The 22,304-nt window shown below is 40.9% G+C and overlaps 1 protein-coding gene across 1 annotated transcript; it reads left to right on the plus strand.

Annotated features, from left to right (window-relative positions):
* Window positions 1-3,510: 3,510 nt before the first annotated feature.
* LOC142665808 (gastrula-specific protein 17-like) lies at window positions 3,511-21,610 on the plus strand. The gene is made up of 4 exons (XM_075845584.1): window positions 3,511-3,641; window positions 6,304-6,419; window positions 19,529-19,895; window positions 20,783-21,610. The coding sequence occupies exons 3-4, from the start codon at window positions 19,542-19,544 to the stop codon at window positions 20,903-20,905; spliced, it is 477 nt and encodes a 158-aa protein (XP_075701699.1). The 5' UTR covers window positions 3,511-3,641; window positions 6,304-6,419; window positions 19,529-19,541; the 3' UTR covers window positions 20,906-21,610.
* The last annotated feature ends 694 nt before the right edge of the window (window positions 21,611-22,304 follow it).

A 22,304-nucleotide genomic window follows, 5' to 3' on the forward strand; every position in this document is an offset into this window, starting at 1 on the left:
AAATATAGTCAAGACATCGACAAGGTTAGAAATAATGATTTTTATTTGAAATAATAATTTTCTCCTTCAAACTTTGCTTTCGTCAAAGAATGCTCCATTTGCAGCAATTACAGCATTGCAGACCTTTGGCATTCTAGCTGTTAATTTGCTGAGGTAATCGGGAGAAATTTCACCCCATGCTTCCAGAAGCCCCTCCCACAAGTTGGATTGGCTTGATGGGCGCTTCTTGCGTACCATACGGTCAAGCTGCTCCCACAACAGCTCTATGGGGTTGAGATCTGGTGACTGCGCTTGTTCTGCGTCTAACAAATGTTCTTCTGTGTGATCCAAACGCCTCAAACTTCGATTCGTCTGTTCATAACACTTTTTTCCAATCTTCCTCTGTCCAATGTCTGGGTGCTTTTGCCCATATTAATCTTTTCCTTTTATTAGCCAGTCTCAGATATGGCTTTTTCTTTGCCACTCTGCCCTGAAGGCCAGCATCCCGGAGTCGCCTCTTCACTGTAGACGTTGACACTGGCATTTTGCGGGTACTATTTAATGAAGCTGCCAGTTGAGGACCTGTGAGGCGTCTATTTCTCAAACTAGAGACTCTAATGTACTTGTCTTGCTGCTCAGTTGTGCAGCGGGGCCTCCCACTTCTCTTTCTACTCTGGTTAGAGCCGGTTTGTTCTGTCCTCTGAAGGGTGTAGTACACACCGTTGTAGGAAATCTTCAGTTTCTTGGCAATTTCTCGCATGGAATAGCCTTCATTTCTAAGAACAAGAATAGACTGTCGAGTTTCACATGAAAGCTCTCTTTTTCTAGCCATTTGGAGAGTTTAATCGAACCCACAAATGTAATGCTCCAGATTCTCAACTAGCTCAAAGGAAGGTCAGTTTTATAGCTCCTCTAAATGGCAAAACTGTTTACAGCGGTGCTAACATAATTGCACAAGGGTTTTCAAGTGTTTTCTAATCATCCATTAGCCTTCTAACACAGTTAGCAAACACAATGTACCATTAGAACACTGGAGTGATGGTTGCTGGAAATGGGCCTCTATACACCTATGTAGATATTGCATTAAAAACCAGACGTTTGCAGCTAGAATAGTCATTTAGCACATTAACAATGTATAGAGTGTATTTCTGATTAATTTAATGTTATCTTCAGTGAAAAAAACTGTGCTTTTCTTTCAAAAATAAGGAAATTTCTAAGTGACCCTAAACTTTTGAACGGTAGTGTATATATGTATGCTCTCAATCTGAGTCATATCTGTCAGATATAGATAGATATTACAGACAAATATGACAGACAGATAGCTAGTATTGAGATATACGTGTATGTATATATATATATATATATATATATATATATATATACACACATACATATATTATGAAAGATTGATTGGAGTTAGATAGATATGAGATAGATAGATAGATAGATAGATAGATAGATAGATAGATAGATAGATAGATAGATAGATAGATAGATAGATAGATAGATAGATAGATAGATAGATAGATAGATAGATAGATAGGATAGATAGATCTAACTCCTATAAATCTATCTACAGTATCTATAACTTATATATATGCTCTCATATTTGTCAATCTATAACTCATTTATTTATCTATCTCTATTTTTCTCTCGGATACGCTCTCATATCTCTCTACCTAAAAATCTATCTCTCTATCTAATATCTATCTATCTATCTATTTATCTATCTATCTAATATTTATCTAATATCTATCTATCTATCTAATATTTATCTAATATCTATCTCCATTTGATAGAAATAAGATACTTGATTGAGCAACAGATAAAAGTGAAAAGTTCTACAGATGGAAAGCACATTAGGTTGCATACACACTTCCGTCGGCCGTTGTATGACCACTAATGGCGGTTCCGTGAAACACGGACCGTACACTGATGGCTTCCGTGTGCAGTCCGTTGTTTCACGGACCAAATCAATGAAAAGGCCGAGACTGTTCCATCAAAAAAGGGCAGTCGTAGGTTCCGCATGGTTCCGTTAAAACAACATGGCCCCATTGAAATGAATGTGTCAGGGTGCTATCTGTTAAAACAACAGATAGCACCTGACGAAAAAAACTGAAGTGGGAATAAGGCCTTATTAGACATTACTAAGGAGTACAATAAACAAACAAATATTTCATGTATATATATATATATTTTTTTTTTGTTCTAGATTCTTTAATATGATACGTCATAGGCACCAGTGACATCACAACTCACCATATATAAGATTATATATTACGGATATTTTTTGTGTGTGTACGTGTCTGCATCTACATTCCTGCTCAATCTTCCATACACGCTGCTCTCGGAGGTGTGATCTGGATTAAATATACATTGTCGATATTGTCTGTTTGATATTTTGTTCAGTTTTCACCGACTTCTAAAAGACGTCTGGGGAACATATTTTGTTAAGAAAGTGTGTGGTGTTAGTGGGTAGGGGGGGTTCTTCATTCAAGGTGTCAGGCTTGGGGGAGATTGGGGGATATTGTAGGGAGGGAGGCAGGGCCAGCAGGCTGTCTCTAGGTTACACGGAACGCAATGAGGATTCAGCATCTGTTCCTCTCACTCTGTCTGCATCACAATGCCAGAAAAATACTAATTGCGCACAGCAAGTGCAGGCCGCACTACATTGAGGGAAAGCAGAGCCCGGAAGTGTCAGTTCCCCCATCCCTACTGCCGAATGTCTAGAAACCTACATATCATGTGGAGTCCAGTGCTGCAGAGCACCGTGTATTAGTATGTAGCAGAACAGCGCGTCACGTGCGGACCAATGTGTATCTAATCCAGAACAAAGGGTTTCTTTATGTCTGGTAAACAAAGCAGAACATTTCATACACATGCAGCAGAGCTGAATTTGTCATTGACCCGTTTCTTTTGTGCAATGTATAAGGCTTTATTCACATGATCATATTATGGCTCTGTAGAAATATTGTATATTATGTTCAGTCCACATTCCCCTGATGATAACCATTCCCATTCTATTTGGCACCAAATATACAGTATTCACCGTGCCAAATTACAAACTTAGCACTGCTACATCGTATTTGTGCTTTGGCCTGCAATTGGAAGGTCTGCACATGTTATGTATTTCAGAAAGGCAAAGTAGATCTTGCAGGGAAGGAATAGAAAAGCAAGGGACGTATTGCTGGAATTATAACTAGGATTGGCATCGGGCGTCAATTATCTGGAAACACCAAGCTAGAGACCTCTGTGTCTGATACATATGGACCATCTGTTGTCCTGGCACTGCCCATATACTACTGCTTCCTAAATCCTCACCCACTGTCTGGCACATCCCAACCCACAGGTCACCTGCATACCTCAGTCCGTCAACCTGCCCAAACGCTACCACCACTGACAAGGGGGAGTTAAACACTAAATATTCATGACTGCCCTACATACACCAACTCACACCTGACCCCAGGAAGAGAGGAGGGTTCCTTCTGCTCAATCCCCCCCCCCCCCTTTCCTTCACAGGCAGCTGCCCTTCTGCCAGCTTATGGTGCCAGTGGGATCTTCTGCCTGCAATCTACCCCCAGCGGACCCTGCAGCTTCTGCCACCAGAAGGCAGAGAGAGGCAATGATGCAAAAGGAGAGGGCACCAGACCAGCTGTGCTACTGTATGTACATGTCAACACTCACTACCCATTTATATTTGCTGCATCCTTAATGTGGGTATCGATTTTGTGTGCACATGATGAGATATCTATATATATAAAATATATATATATAAGAAAATGAATGGTCTTTCTCTGCATTACTGAGGGGAACCTGAAACAGACAAGGTGTCTTCTCCTAGGGGTTGCAGAATATTAAACTTCAGCTGTGGACACGACTTGGGCCATAGTTGGTTCTTCATTTGCAAAGTTAGAACTTTTCTTGTTCAGCTCCGGGTGGATTGGGGCACAATGTGAGCAAATGGAGATATTTGGAGGGTCTCAGGGCAGCAGCAGCACGTGGAGCCTGGCACACAGAACTGCGGGACACTGTGCCCTTCTAGGACATCAACTGTCTGCTGCATGTCCCACTCACACTGGCAAACAGTGAAAGTGCCATGTGATTGATGACAGAGCTTGTGTTTAAGCGCACCCAGTGGTCCAATCCTCGTACCTCTCCCAATTCCTCCCCAGCCCCTATTCAGGGATAAAATTGGTCTCATGTTGGTCTCTAGAGCCCCATTAATTAAAAATACATCCAATTAAAAGGCAGGTGAAAACGTGCCACCCCCTCCCTTTTCCTGGCTCAGCTGTGCTTAAAAAAAAAAAAAAAAAAAAAAAAAGACGAAGGGAGAGATGTGTGTGCCAGAAAAGGTTTGTGCCAATCTGCCCTAGTGCCCACGCCCCACGGCTGCAGTCTGGAATTATTACATCTCGTCAGCTGCGTCCTGCCATTAGAATGATATCTAACCTCAACCCCATACCAAGAACCTAATCCATGCCAAGGGGGCATAGACTGGCTATCAAAGAAACAGCATGGCACCAGGGAATGATCAGGATACCATGTTGTCTCCAGTCATAGAAGAAACTTACAGTAATTAAATGAATATCATCACAGTGTAGAAGTTCTATTGTCTTCAGTCTTACGCAATGCTTCCCTGACAACATCTCGTACCCCAACAATCCCACTGAACATAGACACATGACTAGGGGAACTATATAAAGTGGAGTGGGGACCCAATAGCAAATATCAAAATGGGGCATTTTGGTGTAGGTTCAACTATCACAGCACCCAGGGTCTGACTGGCCTAGCGGGGTAATAGAGGATCCTCCAGTAGGACTAGGCTCTGGCACAACAATGGACCCCAATGGTAAAGCAGAAGACAACCTGCAAATAAAAATGAACATATCCTGTAAAGGAGGAGGATTGACGTCAGAAACATTTCCACTGGTGGGACCAAGAAACCCATGGGGCCCAAGATTACCCATGGGTCAATGTGTGGCTGAGACCACCTGCACTGGGTCCCCCTTTCTCCACATTCTGTAGCAGCACAAGCAGCTTACTTTATGGCATGTCGGTATGCAGCTGCTCACTGCTTATGTAATCTGCCCTGTAATTGGTCATATCCTAAAAAACACATGTATAGTGTATTAATCCTATATTCATTCTTAACAATTTTCTCCCACTCAAGACCCCCTCTATGGAGAGCTGATAGAGAAGAGTGGCTCCTAATTGGGTAGATCTGGCCAGTCCATGCATTACAGACACAGCAGGGGAAAATGTATGGTCAGTTGTAGCAACCCTAGAATAAGAATAGTATCAATAATGAGAACAACAAGTAATTATACTAAAATTTGATGATCATTGTTAAAACAACTCTAGTCGGCACCAATCATATGTTCCTATGTAATAAAAAGGTAGACAAATTTGGCAAGAAAATGTCTCCGCTTCCATGTCCGGTAATTCTAAAATATAAATATATTTTCTATTATACATCACACAAAAAGCCATAAAAAATGTCCCCTAGTTTCTTCCTATTAATGTGTTTCTTGTAGCTGAATATAAAGGATATCGGGCAATTTCATATTTTGTTGCTAGATGGTAGAAACATCTGTAGACTAAGAGTAATAGCAGTGTTGTTGATACAGCCAGTTTAGCAATGGGAGTTACGTTGCGTGATTGGATGGAAGAAGGTCCGATCTGTAATTTGATTTTTTATGGGTTAAAGGCACTGTGCCAATTGAAATTCATTGTGAACTTGTAGCAATATGTGGACCTGATGCTTGGATACAAGTTAAAAAACTGAAGAAGGCCGTTCATTGCTAGAGGCTGGAATTGTTATCCAAGTGGGTATTTTCCCAGCCGCACACTGCTTGTGATAGGCCTGATGCACACGACGGTAGCCATGTGCACGGCCGTGATTTCCGGGTCGGCCGGCCACGGAGTGACAGCCGCGAGCCGCCTGCAAATTGCGGGCCGTGCACATGGCCGCGGCCATTATTTTCAATGAGCCCGGACCGCAGAACACGGCCGTAATAAGACTTGCCCATTCTTTCTGCGGTGCGGGCTCCTGGGCCATGCAGGGACCGTGAAAACCACGGTTGTGTGCATGGCCCCATAGGAATGAATGGGGCCGCAATTCTCCTGTGGATTTTCGGGGGAGTTGCGGCCGGAAAAGCACGTTCGTGTGCATGAGGCCATACTGTGAATGTCTTGGAAAGATGGAACTGGGACATTCTGAAGCATTAAAAGTATTTTCCACCGAAATTTGTACGTTTGGTTTTGTGTGCTGTTTGGGTGATCGATGTAAAGTCAACACAAAAATATACTTTATCTAAATTACAGATCAAGATCTTACACAAAACCTGGTGGCAGCCATCACTTTTTCAGGAAAGCAGTCGTCATCTGGAACTTTTTTCAAAGCATTGACGGGCTAGAGGAGTTGGAGCATAGTCATAATGGTAGGTGCACTTTAGTCATTTTTAGCATGCAATAGTTAAAAGGCTAAAGCTTTTTTTTATTTTTTGGACTAGCGACGTGATTTTTGCAATATTTTTTTCTGTCATCAATGCAGGTTTCTTTTCTTATCATTTTTATACACATCATTTTTCCTTTTTTAGAATTTTTAGGCTTATAGTTAAAAACAAATAGTAAAAAAATATGCTTTTTTAATTTTTAGCTCGTTTTTCTGGAAATAATATAGTGTTTCCCTAAAATAGACTTTTTACTTGTGATAGTCATTGTCTACTGTAAACTTTGATATATTACAAGTCTATTTAGGGCAACTGGGTCAGGGCTAGTGTTACAACAATGATTGGCGGAAGGAAGCGTTTTTATTGGGGGGGGGGGGGGGTATGTGTAATTTATATTTAATTTATTTATGTTTATTTTACGTCTATTTTTTTTATTATGGCCTGTCCCTCTAAGGTCAGAAAAGACATTTGGGGACATTATTATTTCATTTTATTTTTTTTACACTATACTTTTGCAATGTAACTGGGGAAATCAGCCCTGTTATAGTGATTATTGACATGGTAAGGGCTGTGCTGGGTCTAGTTAGACCCAGCAGCTTCCTACTACTGCCTCTATTCCTTATTGAGAGCTGTGTCCATGAGTACAGGGAAGACAAAAGCGGTTTACACCACTTCTTTTTTCTCTCCGGGGTCTCTAGCAGCCTCCGACATACTGGGCATCCGACATTCAGCTGCCCAATCGCTCAGGAACCCATGATATATATATACACACAGTGGGTGGTCCTCAACCGGTTAAGACATATTCCATTCAAACCTGAGATCATTGTATACTCAAGTCGTGTATGAACATTTAATATAAGCATGTGCGCTCTCTGAATGTTCACCTTTATTATTTTACAGGATCAGATCCACTAATTAATAAAACAAATTAAAGAACATAAAACTATAATTACACCTGTTCGTCTGGTAGGCAAAGCAGCCAACCATTAATTTCACTGGAAAATTTCTGACCTATTTAAAGTGGACTTGTCAGCACAAATTAACAGTTGAATGTTGCATCAAACCCACCTATGTGCCATGTCAGCCATATGTTCTTGAATTTATTTCCCATCCTTGGCAGCTACTCGCTAACGGCGCTGGCTATTTTTGAAAGGGAGAAAAAGGAGACAGATTAAACAGACATACTAGTAGTACTAAAAGAAAGAATACTCCAATAACTGTTGAATTGGGACAAAGATAGGAAGAGAGATCACATCTGCCTTTCCCTTTTGCACCCTTGAACACTGATTATTATTATTTGGGCTTTTTAAAATAAACAGCTCCATATTGTATATTTTTATACCAGTCACAGTTCTGTTTTTTCTTACACATAGCTTCACATCCCCTCAAAGTTAAGTGATAAAACTCTGGCTGCCTGCAGCCACCACTAGAGGGAGCTTACTGCACAGGACTTATACGTTGAATTCAATAATAAGAGTATACAGTGAGCTCCCTCTAGTGGTGGCTGCAGATAGCCATCATTTTATCATTTAACTCTTGAAGCTCTCAAACAGAAAAATATACATCGACTGACAAATAATGTCATAACTGTAAATGGAGCTATTTTAAATTATAAAAAGGAACACCTCACTTTTATAATGTGTATATTTCATACACTACATGAAGTCAATGCACACAACTGCAGGTAACAAAACAAAAGTCCCTGGTCAATTAGAGCCAATGTTGGCTCAAGGGTGGGGGGATTAATTCTTGATCCCACAGGGGTTGTCAGTTCCAGTTCACTTTAGGGTATGTGCACACACACTAATTACGTCCGTAATTGACGGACGTATTTCGATCGCAAGTCCCGGACCGAACACAGTGCAAGGAGCCGGGCTCCTAGCATCATACTTATGTACGATGCTAGGAGTCCCTGCCTCGCTGCAGGACAACTGTCCCGTACTGTAAACATGATTATACTACGGGACAGTTGTCCTGCAGCAAGGCAGGGACTCCTAGCGTCGTACATAAGTATGATGCTAGGAGCCCGGCTCCTTGCACTGTGTTCGGTCCGGGACTTGCGGCCGAAATACGTCCGTCAATTACGGCCGTAATTAGTGTGTGTGCACATACCCTTATACTACCGACTCATTAATTATAACCTCTTAGCATGTTAACTGAATATAGTTGTTGGGGGGAAAAACACAGCACAGTCAGGATCGAGAAGACAAGACACAAAGCACAGGAACTAAAGACGTAGGTGAGGTCAGAAAAGTCCAAGGATCATACACGGAGAGTGTAAAGAAAACCAGAAGACAGGTATGCTGGAGATAGTGGAGTCTTCACTCTGGTAGCAGCTAGGGAAAAGCAAAAATAATAAATTGACGCACATAGGTGACCATTGGAGGGGCCAATAAGACCAGCCTGAGCGCAGAAGGAGGGCCAGCGACAGCTGTTAACAAGACCATAGTGATGGCTTTGGTTCTTGTATATCAGATCTGCGAGTCACTGACATGCAGCAAGAATAGCTAGTGACGAAAATCACTGCGTGTAAACTCTGGGTGAAACAATTTAAAGTAACCCCCAAAAAAACTAATTATCTGGTGACCAATACACATAAAGACCATTGTTAGATCATGCAAGAGCCATCAACCGTGAAGGTTATCTGACGACGGCCAGTTGTCGTATCTGCAGGAAGCAGCTCATAGTCTGCAGATTACAGTAGAGGGAATCTGAAATTCTTCACTGCCCTGTATGTATATTATCAGCAGACTCCCCATGTTAATGGAGGCAATTCTGATAAAACTCCAAACAATATAACAGAGTTACCTAAAACAAGCTTTTATGGCTTATGTAGTGATGCGTGGTCACGATACTTCCCAGAGAAGTGGAAGCACAAGCCGTGTCACTCTCCATTAAAGACTACGTGAGATAAGAAAAAATGTTCACAGACACTTACTGATCAGATGTCCAAGGGATATTTTATAAAACATACCACAAAATACCCTGTTGGGTTCCCCAAATATCAACTTAAAGGAGTTTTCCAGGACTTTGCTATTGATGACCTATCCTTAAGATAGGCCATTATTATCAGATCAGTGGGGGTTCGACTACTGGCAACCCCCACTGATCAGCGTACATTTGGTTGTGGCTGTACCTGGTATTGCAGCTCAGTCCCATTCACTTGAATAGGACTGTGCTACAGACAGCTGCAGTACCAGGCACGGCCACTACCAAATATACAGCTCTCCCCCTTTTTTTTCCCCTTTCTTCTCATGTTTCTTCTTTCTCTACTCTTCTCCAGCCTTCCTGCATTAAGTCTTTAGTCTATTTCCCACCTAAACAATGCAAGATAGTTACTAATCCTCACGTTAATATGTTTTATGTTTTTCCTTTGCTTTATACGTTGGGCTTTATATGGCGAATGCATCATCTACCTAAGTATCCAATTGTCTTAATGTTCATATTTACGGCAGTTTTTCTTTTTTACAGTCTCTTTGACTCGTCTTGTCAATTTGATAAAAACCTAAAGAGCTTATGCAAGAAAAAGAAATAAAGAATGTACGGCACTACGTCTGGTAAACAATGAAGGGGTTGCGGCGCTGACTAGTTGCTGCGGCCCCTTCTCTCAGCTGATCGTGGGGATGCCAGGAGTTGCTTTTGTTAGCCATCAATATCAAAGTCCTTGAAAAAACCCTATTTAAATATCATGTTTAATTCTGTCTTTTTGTTCATCACTTTGATCAACAATATGTGCCTGTGCAAATTATCCTTTAGTAATGGCAAGTTCATTCCCTTATATAAAATGCTCTTTCCTATTTCAGCCCCAACCATTTTAAAAATCATTGCTACCCTTTGCAAATTTTAGTACAATTAGAAAAGCAAACTATTGGACTCTAGTGCCTCCTTGTGGTCATAGCTAAAATTGTATGCCAATTGTTGCATACCTCAAGTGACAGTACAGGCTGTATGGCAGTATTAGGTAGTTATAACTGGCTTTGTATATTTTCATGTCTCCTTCATATATTGGATCCCTAATGTTTGTATCAGTGACATAGAAACTATTGAAACACTACAGTATATATCGCGATATGTAAAAAAAAAAAATTATACTTCTATAAACATAAACTAGAAAATGCTTAATAGTCGTTAGAATAGTGGGTGAATAGCTTGGTGGTACTGCAAGCCGCTTGTAGTCCTGTGAAAAGGACACTCCTGAGACGTTACTGACCTTAAAGCAACACTAAACCTAGAAATAAATTATAAAAGTTAACAGGAGATAAACTTATCCACACTGTCTGTCTGGATTTTTGCATGTCTTTGAAACAAATAGTCTTGTAGCATTCCTGCAGAGAACATAGGTTAGTTTCGTACTGATCTGTTTCTTTTATAGCTAGCACATGGCAATGAAAAGGGAAAAGGGGGGATGTACTAGACAATCTATGTGTCTTACTGCAGACGGGACAGGAAGCTCCTGCTGCAGCCAGTTGCCTTAGGCTCCATTTACATAATGGGTTTTTTTCACTACATTTGGTGTATATACTAGGAAAAGTTCCCAAAGTATACAAAGACTGTGATGGATGCCAGGCCCCCTTCACATCTCATTATTAAACTACAATTAGCGTGTATGTCAGGAAAGCTCCCAGCGTACATGCTAAACATGCACATAGGGTTCTGTTAGCCTGACAGATGCCATAAGAGTGTCCTTTTGGCCTCCGCTGGACTGGTATACTTTTTTTTAAGTATGCAATAGCGTAGTAGACAGAATCCCGTAAACCTCGCAAAACATGGGAGCCTATGGGTGACTTATGTCACAGGCATACGTTTAACATTTAGGTCATGGGCTTTTTCAAGTTTTAATTATGTATACTTTAAACAGCTGCCATTATAGTCTATGGGATACGTTAAACAGATGTCTTATAGTGGCATCCGTCACCCTATAATGGTATGTGTTTAATGGATACCGCTACAGTCTATGGTGACGGATGCCACTGTAAGAGCATCCATCAAAGCCTACATTTAATGTATACATCGTGAACTATTCCCGGCGTATACAGCAAAAGTAGGCCATTTAACATAATGTGAACTAATGTACCGCGCAGTAGATTTTATTTTTCGTGATCCCGCAAGATGGAATAGCATGGACTACTAGGCTATTCCATAACTTCCATTCAAAGAAAAAAAAAAAAAGGTTAGTCCATCCCAAGAGTCCAAAAGGACACTCCTTTGACCTCTATCAGGTAATGGAACCCTATGGACATGTTTAGCGTGTACATTGGGAACTTTCCTGGCGTACACAGTAGACAGAAAAGAGGTTTATATAAATGGGGCCTTACAGCCAGACACAGGATTGGGAGGAGGAGGGGGGGGGGGGGCGGCTGCTCTGCTGGGACACAGAGAAGATTTATTAATCTAGCTGTCAGTATTATAAGCAATTGGATGCAAAATTGGATAAAAGCAATGGAGGAGATGTAGGGAGAACTGCTGGAATTTTTATTTCTTGTTCCTTTTTTTTAATTTAGTGTTCCTTTAAGAATCTATTGTTGCATGTATCTAAAGTCTTATGACAGTGGTAACATAACATTGTTTTCCCACAATTACCATTTACGGCATAGCAATTTGTTGTGCTAGAAAAGTCTGATCAGTGGGGGGAGTAGGGTCAACTGCTGAGTTCCCCCACAATCCAGAGAAGTGGGGTGCTTGGTCCCCTTTTTACAGCAGAAAGTTGGCCACGCATGCACCGTCACATTACAATAAATTCTATGGGGATAAACAAACAGAAATACATTGTGAAATAAATCCTTTAACATAAACTTTAGATGAATCTGTCACTCCATAGGGACCAGCAATGTGACATCTCCATTATCTATTTGCACAATTCAAGAGATGGAGTCTACACATAGCAGGTTTCACTATAATCCGAGTGTGGATGTTGGACCACGTTCCTGTGAACAGTCAGAATGATTGGATCTGATATCTGCCCTGCAGCAACCTGAAACAAGTGATCTCCTTTACTGGACCAACTTGTGTGTAAATGGGCTACACCAATGAATGGGCTACACCAATGGGCTGACAGAGGGAGCCCCCTCCCTCTTGTCAAGCTGCTTAGATGCCCTGGTCACGATTGACTATGGCATTAAGGGGTTAAACGGCCTGGATTAGAGGCTCCCGTTGTTGACATAGTAGCTGTACCCGTGCGATCATCATGGCGTAAATGTACATTACGGAGCCTCTAGGTAAGGCATGACGTGCATTTATGTCAAGGTGCATTAAGGGGTAAAGATAAAGATTTAACTATGAATAATAAAAAATATCAATCACTATAGACGAAATTGACTGTGCATAAATAAACGTTTGGTGGATTTCACATGTACAAAGATTTATCGTCCCGCTTTTTAACAGAAGTATTAAAGGGGTTCAGTACTGCAGCGCTATAGATTGTAAATTGAAAATAATGAAGCTTAAAAACATCTAGTTTTAGTTTTGTCTTTCTGATCTCACTGCTGCTGCAATCCAAAATGTTGCTTGCTCCGGGGGCCGCCATTGTAGTGACCACAAGCATGGACTTCCTGTCATGTGACCTCCTTAAGTTCACATGACAGGAAGTCCATGCACAGGAGTTAAAGGGTTTTTCCCATACTGGACATTTATGGCATATCCAGTTCGGGCACGGCGAGCTACGCGGTTTCCAGAACTAGGGAGCTATGGAAACACCGTAGTGCGCTGTGCTGGGTGGTTTTTATAACTCCCATTCACTTTTATGTTAGTTAAAGAAACAGAATAGCTCAGCGAGTTCGGATGTTTCCAGAACTCCTGCCCACCTAACCAGGAAGCGGCCGGGAGGCAGCGGGAGCCCAGCAAGGTAGTACAGGGTTTAAGGGGGCCCCACTCTAGAGATAGGTGCGGGTCCCAGTGGTGGGACCCGCATCTATTCGACATTTATCCTGTGGATATGCCATAAATGTCCAAATTAGGAAAAAACCTTTAATCTGTTATACTGACCTAGTCACAGGTGTCAGGCTCTGTTCACATCTGTGTCATTGTTTTAATTTGTAACTAAAAGCACAGCACAGACTCCATTGTACAACAGATATCACCGGCGCTGTATGCATTAATATTCTTCCCGTCAAATCTAAAGGCATCTGCGACGGAGGCTCTAAATGGCAACACCGACGTGAGAAAAGCCCCAGGAGATCAGAAGTAGAGAACGGCTACGTTCACATGACATATGTTTGAGGTAGAAAATTACAAGTCTGATTTTAAGAGAAAGGCTTTTTGGGGCCGAATATCAAAGCGTTTTTTATTTTTGCAAGAATTTTTGAGGCGTATTTTCGATGTAGTTGTAATGTCAATGAAAAATCAGCTTGTAAAACGCTTAAAAAAAGTGACCACTTTTTTTTACAAGGCTTTTGTTTCAATTCAGCAGTGAAAAAATACGCCTCACATGAAAAACAGTGTATTTCTATTTGAAATCAATTGGTAACAGTTTGCAGGCGTATTTCAAGTGTATTTTGGAGCGTAATACGAGTATTTTACGCTCCAAAATATGCCTGGAATTAAAGCCGTGTGAACATAAACAAAGCAAAGATGTATTAATAAAATGTCATGATTTTCAATTTACTATCCATTGCATGGGTTGTCTACTTTAGAAAACCCATTGTCAAAAACTTTATTAGGTAATTTTGAGACCTCCATCAATTTCTCTTTGGAGGACATTACATGAACAGTCCATTGCTTCTAATAAGCATCATGTAATGCTTCATTTTTCCTGGGGTGTCACTGCAGGGAAATTAAACACTTGCTGCCGAGTTTCTCTTCAGATTACTGCAGGACACCCTATAATCAGCTTTCTTCTCAGGACTCTTCTATAAATAAAAAAAATATAAAGATTTAAAAAAGTAGACAACCCCTTTAAGCTGCATTTAAAAAAAAAACAAAAAAAAACAGAACACCTTAGAGAGAATGAATGAAAGAGCTACTTGGAAATTTCATTATGTAAAAGGTATACATGTTATTTTTCTGACATGATTCATAATACAAGAGCATAGATTTTTTTTCTGGATTTTACAAGATCTTATAAAAGCATTTGTAAAAAAAAAATAAAAAAAAAATGATAACGTTCCAGTCTAATTGCATTTGTAGGATACTGTAGAATATCAATAGGTGAGGGCACTCTGAATACACAAGTTCTGGGAGTGACCTCCGTTTTCTGTTTGGTACGGCGTGGCAGCATTTATGTTAATACCTCATTAACAATGCATGAATTTTTCTTCCCAGGAGGTAGAATTGACAGAAGAATGAAACTTTTGTACATAGGTGTTTGTGTGTTTTATTGTGTTATTGCAATCAGTGATGGGTTTTTTTTAATGCAGTTTTCCTGCCACTTTTTTCCCTATTAAATTCAATGCAGAAAGAAAAACAATAAGGAACAATAACAACTACACCCAGCATGCACTGACAGCATGGGGGATGTTGTAAGTTGTAGTTTTGCAACAATTGGAAAATCATAGACTGGAGATCACGGCTCTAGACATTGTAGGAACCTTTGCTGTATCCGCTGTGGTGGCAAACCACACAACAGCAAGAATGCAACGTAACGACGTTCAGAGACACCTGGATTATTTCACTATCTGACTAATAAGCAGTGATAATAGCGGAGATTACTGCATCTATGGTGACAAAACAATAGTTCTGGACCAACCAAATCAGTTTCATTGGCCAGGCATTGATAGCATGATCAGTACATTATTAGAGGTAAAAGTGGTCGTTTCATGAAGGCAACCCTTTCTATACGCCCTATTAGAGAATATGAACGTCAAGTAGAGGCCAAGGGGGGCACTTAGGTCACAGCGCGTCTAAAGGCCCTTTTACACCGGCCGATAATTGGCCTGTGCAGTGAGCGCCGATCAATGAGACATCGTTGATCGGCGCTCGTTTGCTCCAGTCACAGGGAGCTATGGATGGGGACGAGCGGTCCTTACTCCGATCGCTCGTCCCCATACGTTATGTCGGCAGCGCGTCTCCCTGTTTAGAGATGTGCTGCCAGCAACGATAATATTTCAGTTTTTTAAAACGATACGACCAGCAGATGATCGAGCGTTTGCTCCTTCATCTGCTGATCGCTGCCCTGTTTACACAGGGCAAATATCTGCAATGAGCGTTATATGAATGCTCGTCTGCCCGATAATCGTCCTGTGTGAAACCGCCTTATGAATTACATGTTCGGACATTTATTTGAATGGTTGCCTTTTAAAAGGGGTTGTCCCATTAAAAACATTTATCACCTATCCAGGGGTTAGGTGATAAATGTATGATCAACCCCGGTCTGACCAAATCGATCACGGGGGTCCCGTGTCCTCCATTTGAACGGCGTGGCGGTCACACGTGCACACTACCGCTCCATTCATTCTTTATAGGACTAATGGAAATAGCCGAGTACAGTGCCCAGCTATCGGTCAGTCCCATAAAGAATGAATGTTGGTGTAGTGCGCACGCATGACCGCCGCTCCGTTCAAATGGAGGACACGGGACTCTCGGTCTCGTGATCTGTGCGGGTCTTAGTGGTCAGACCCGCAGCGATCATACATTTATCTCCTATCCTGTGAATAGGTAATAAATAGGGGCCGCTGCAGGGGTAATGCATGGCTGGTTGCAGTGTCTCTCCGAAATAACAGCGGATTGTCAGATATTACTGAAGCTGAACCTTAAAAAGGTTCAATGTAAAAAGGGGTTGATCTTGATAAAACAACCTCTTTAGGGCCCATCACTCATTACAGTTAGAACCACATAAAAAAAAATGCAACCAAAAACTGCATGAATTTTTCAATGTGGTTGAAGTTAAAAAGGCAACCGCAGCTCAACTGCAACGTGTTTATGAATTAACCCTTAACAAGAAAATGTCTTATTTATGGGAATGAAAATGTTAACTTGCACTATTTTTTTATATTTGTATTCCATGGCAAAAAAAAAAATTCAGATTGTAGATTAATGGAAAAAAAAAAAAGAGACTACATTTTGTATAGGAATCCAACCATGCGGTGATCATGACATCTGCTAGCAACAGACAACTCCACAATGTAAGAAATATACTAGAAATTGTCCGGCAAGAAAGATTTTTATACATAAAAACAAATTATTGTCCCATATTATCAATGACCAGGGCTTATTAATCTTCATAGGGAAATTACAAAAAATTATATACTTACAATTAAATTTCTAATAATTTTTTCAAAAAATAAAAAAAAAAGTTTATTTGGTTCAATCATATTGGTAGCAGACACAGTGATCACTTGGTTGTACCAAATAACAATGGTTCTGTTTATAGTTGGCTTTACAAGTGACAGTTTCACTGGTCAAGGTGTGTCCCCAAATCTCAGAAAGTCCTAGTGTGCATTACTTTACATGACAATAGACAGAAAAGAGTCTCCTCCAGGATAGACATAAATACTGGACACAGAGCAGGGCAGAAACAGTTATACCCTGGATACTTGTGAAGAGAACAGCAGCAACTCAAGGTAAGTGGATACTTATAACTGCACTGTATTATGCGATGATTGGATGGATGGATAGATGGATGGATAGATGGATGGATAGATGGATAGATGGATAGATGGATAGATGGATAGATGGATAGATGGATAGATGGATAGATGGATAGATGGATAGATGGATAGATGGATAGATGGATAGATGGATAGATGGATAGATGGATAGATGGATAGATGGATAGATGGATAGATGGATAGATGGATAGATGGATAGATGGATAGATGGATAGATGGATAGATGGATAGATGGATAGATGGATAGATGGATAGGTCACAGTTTGTAGCATCAGTATGGTGTGTATATATATATATATATATATATATATATATATATATACACACATATACACACACAAGATACTGCAAGAATATATATGTCAGATGTTACAATTCAAGCACATCTCCTGTTTATATAAGTCTTTAAAGCCAGAGAGTAAGGATTTTGTCGATACTTAGAATTAGCCTATGGTCCCCCATTTCTTTACTATGGGTGCGCCGATCCTTGGGTAAGATTTGTTAACATCCTGGAAGCAGCTTCCTCCACTAGGGGCTTATCTGTATGAAGTTGTCTATAGCTCCTTAAATTCTGCTGCATGGTGTGTTGGGTTGGGTCTTATTCAGAGGAATGTATTAATAGTCCACGTGACGGTCGTTTTTTTTGGGGGGGGGGGGTTTAACAGCCATCACACGGCTGCATTTATTTCTATGGGACGGTTTACATGGCCGCTGTTTTAACGGACCGTGTGAAGGGCTCGTGAAAAGATAGGACATGCAGTAAGTGTCACACAGCGGATGCACGCTGCGTGAAAAACACAATGTCTGAATGGCCCCATTGAATTACATAGGTCCGTTGTTTTAACGCGCGTAACACGGACGTGAAATACGCTCGTGTGAATAAGGCCTAAGACTAGGTCTGCACAGACTTTTTGTAGTGTTGATGGTTGATTTCAACTATTGAGTGACAGCTGCAGTCCACAAGATTGCATGAAACTCAATGTATTCCTTTGGACTGCAGCTGTAGCTCAACAGTTAAAATCAATCACTAACGCTAAAAAACTAAATAAAAAAATAAAAGTCTCAGTGTAGCCATGGCCTTAGGGTGCATTCAGACATTGCAGTTGAGGTGTGGTGAAAACCACATGAGTCTTTACAGCAACGTGGTGTTTTTTTTCGATGAGGTTGTGGCAAAAACAACTTTTTTAGATGCGGTTTTGATGGCACCTTAAAGAGGCTCTGTCATCAGATTATAAGTGTCCTCTCTCCTACCTATTCTGATCGGCGCTGTAATGTAGATAACAGCAGTGGTTTTTATTTTGAAAAACGATCATTTTTGAGCAAGTTATGAACAATTTTAGATTTAGTTTCTTAATGCCCAACTGGGCGTGTTTTTACTTTTGACCAAGTGGGTGTTGTAAAGGAGTGTATGACGCTGACCAATCAGTGACCAATCAGTGTCATACACTTCTCATTGTTCCAGCCCAGCATGATCCACAGCCCAGTGAGATTGTGCAGTGAAAGAAGCTGGGCTGGAACAATGAGAAGTGTAGGACACTGATTGGTCACTAAATATAAAAGAGTATCCGGCACACCAATTATCAGCACCACTAGCGCTCGTCTATTCAGTTTCCCAGCACGGCTCAGTGCCTGATGAAGGTCACCTAGACCGAAACGTCGCACTCTGCCACTGGCATTAAAAACAAAATAAAAAAATACCTTTGTTTCAAAATTGGTGTGCCGGATACTCTTTTATATTTATGTTTGGGTTGGGCCCCTATCCGTGCAAAACCTCACCCTTCCACGTATCTGGTGCTATCTGAACCTATACACAAACTGATTGGTCAGCGTCATACACTTCTTTACAACGCCCACTTGGTCAAAAGTAAAAACACGCCCAGTTGGGTATTAAGAAACTAAATCTAAAATTGCTCATAACTTGCTCAAAAATGATCGTTTTTCAAAATAAAAACCACTGCTGTTCTCTACATTACAGCGCCGATCAGATTATGTAGGAGACGGGGCACTTATAATCTGGTGACAGAGCCTCTTTAACGTCTGAATGGAGCCTTGGGCTCTGGTCACACTTACGTTCTTTCTTCTTGGTATGGTTTCCATTGCTTTGTTCCCATAGTCTATCCAGTAAAAAAAAAATGGAAACCTGGCAGACACTTTATGAGTGAATGTCATATCACTAGGGGGGTGTTCCTGAAGACTGTATTAGGAGCTGTATAACTTTGTCCTCAAGGGGCTTCCGCTAGGTGGCGGCTACAAGAGATTACCTCAAATTTACTTCTCTCTGACAATAATGAACAATACAATAGTAACATGTATGAGGATTGGATCCTGTCCTTGGCTCTAAGTATACCGGTCAGGCACGGAGAATGAATATAGCCATGTACATAAGCCCTTAGTGCAGTAGTCCCTAAAATGTGGCTCAGGTATTGAAAAACTACAACTCCCATCATGCCACGTCAGCATCTTTTAAATGGCTTGGTGGTTTTTTTTGGGGGGGGGGGGTGAGTTCTAGATCATGAAAATTTCTAATAAATCTGGCATTGTTTTTGCTTATTGCAGGCAGAGGTAAACTATGCCACAACACTGGAAGTCTCCCCAAGTCACTGGAATTAGAGAAGGTGGAACGCCACCATACCTCACCCCATCGCAGAGAAACATATCACCAAAAACCTGGAGCTCACCCCATCAGAACTGGAACAACAGAAACCGATCGGCCACTCAGTGCAACTGGAGCCCTCAACATTACAACTCATATTCTCATCCAAATGGATACTGGGGATCCCAGCAACAGTGGTCTCCTAACCGATGGGATCCAGCATATAATTACCACAGGAGCTGGGGCTCCACCCCAAGAACCCTCCAATTTTCACCTTTTCATACACAGAGTCCAGTGCATGGCTCTGCATACACCGAGAGGAAAACACAGGTAAGAGTTCAATATTGGCCAGGTCTAAACCGAGTATGTAAAGTTGATTATGGCTCCATTAGTGAAATGCAGAAAACAAAGATAGAGTCTCCTTTGTCATGATCGAGAATTGTATATGAGATTTAAAAAAACAAAACAAAAAAAAAAACACGCATGGCTAATTCCTTCTTGAAACAAACTTGAAACTTTTGCCCATGGCACTTGAATAGAGTTGAGTTGCAATACCAGACATAGCCTGTAGAGCGGTGCTGTTTCTGGAAGAATAAAGGCATGTTTTTTTTTTTTCAATCTCACAGAGCCCCTTTAAGGCTTTAATGTCTGGCTTCTGAGTTTTCACACCAAGTCTTAAGCCAAAATGTGGGGGCGATGTAAATTCTAGACACCAGGAAGCTGTGGTTACCCAGGAGGGTTGATTCCTTGCAGCCCTTCAAAAAAATGTTTTCACCCTCCCTTTTATGTTCCAATACAAACTGAGAAATTGCCTTTAATGCAGTAGCCCTAAAGTATAGGTCAAGGTTGACCAAGAGTGAACCTACACTTTAAAAGGGTTGTCTTGTTTAAGACAAACATTTTTAGGAAACTCAATTAGGGAATTCTGCGTTAACGGGGGTGTTGTCTCCCATTCATAATTCTCTTCCATCAGCTAGACAGAGAAAGCATCGCTCCCTCTGGAGGACTTAACACGTCCATGAATTACATGGACAGCCTATTGATTTTAATGTAAACTATGTAATACCTCATTTCTCCTGCAGTGGCGCTGCAAAGGAAATTAACACCTGCTTCCAAAAAGAGATTAGAGCAGATCGCTAGGGGTGCACGCTGATATTTTCTCATTCACTGACCCAACCCATGTGCAACTTTCTAAACCTGCTCCTCTCTTCTTACAGGCACATTTCAAAAACAAAAGAGGAAATCACAAGGATATCAGTAACTACTACAGTCCATCCATGGTGGAGGACCCTTGGGCAGAACTAGAGGCCAAGGCTAAATCGTCAGCAAAGTCTACATGAGAACAATTCCTCAATTTTTTGGTGGGAATCCAACACCTATAGGAGGACATTGAACTTTAAATCACCTTTATCCCTACCTTCTATGAAGACAGCAAGCAGTGATCTGGTAAACAACTGACTCCATACACAGGGACCATCATGTTTAACCTACTTTAACAGCATGGCAAAAACTGCAGAGTACAAGGACGGATTAATGGCAGCCTGACCTGCATATATAGAGAAGCAACAGTGCCACCATGAGGCTGAACGGAAAACTACAAATCCATTTTCCTTTACGCAAACTACTGGCTGAAGACATTGCACATTACAATGGTAATGTATGTTTAGCGTCTATGCCAGGAAACCTCCCAATGCAAATGCTAAAAGTGTCAAAAGGGCTTTATTTGCCTGACGGAGGCCAAAAGACCGCCCTTTTGGCCTCGGTCATGATGTTATACTTTATTTTTTCAGGTTTTGAATAGTGTAGTAGACTACGGTACTCCATGCGCTAAACAAACGCCGCAAAACATGATGTGAACTAAGCTTTATGATGATTTTAGCAGCAAATCACCTTTTTTTGTGCTTGTCGATCGATCCCTATGACGCTGCTAGTTCGGGTCATTAAAACCGCAGTTGGGCCGAATACGGACGTTGAAGTGCGGCTACATTACTGAATGAAGCTTAATACTGTTAAAATGTCCAGGTTTTACTCTGCATGTATGAGGATTTGGTAAAATAAAAAATGTTCTATCCATCTCAAATAAGTTGTCAGTGTTTATTCCAATCTCACACCATTGTTCATTAATGCCCCTTCTCCCACGTCCTGGGTTGAGTATTCGAGTCGGAGTACCTGATGATAAGACTGGTGACCAAAGTCCATATTTGTGGCACTGGATGTCACAATAGGAGTCAGGTCTTTAGGGACTGGACTATTGGCAACTAAAGGTCACACAGATCTAATACCAGCTAGTATGATATATCTTAAAGGCTATGTAAACCTGTGAAAGGTAAACATTTTTAATAAAAAGGTGTATCAGTGGGTTGTGTGTAACTTTATAAATACTTATTACAAATTCTTTTTACTTTTTCAGATATAGCTGCTCTGTATTCTCTATGCAGAGCAGATGTATCCTTCCCTATTTGCTGAATCAGTCAGTCCCGGGGACTTGACGTGTTTAGTCTACAACAAGAAGCGCCACAATCAAACAAGCGCACACCCAAAGCAAATATTCCATATAGTGAAAAACTTTTAAACAATTAAAAACATACAAACATGAGCCCATGTCGAATAAAGAGGGCAAAACTACAGCCACAATATGTCTCAAACAGGATAAAAAAAAATATGCAAATATGGTAAGAATAGAAAAACGGATCAATATTGTAAACCACTACTCCAAATATTGATGTGAAATAGAACAAC

This window comes from Rhinoderma darwinii, chromosome 13, assembly GCF_050947455.1.
Source record: "Rhinoderma darwinii isolate aRhiDar2 chromosome 13, aRhiDar2.hap1, whole genome shotgun sequence".
NCBI lineage: Eukaryota > Metazoa > Chordata > Amphibia > Anura > Rhinodermatidae > Rhinoderma > Rhinoderma darwinii.

Excerpts from the sequence above, each read along its gene's own strand:
- LOC142665808 (XM_075845584.1), top strand. The coding sequence starts at position 19,542 with ATGCCACAACACTGGAAGTCTCCCCAAGTCACTGGAATTAGAGAAGGT. Across the intron at positions 19,896-20,782 it reads ACACCGAGAGGAAAACACAG|GCACATTTCAAAAACAAAAG; the intron begins GTAAGAGTTCAA and ends CTCTTCTTACAG.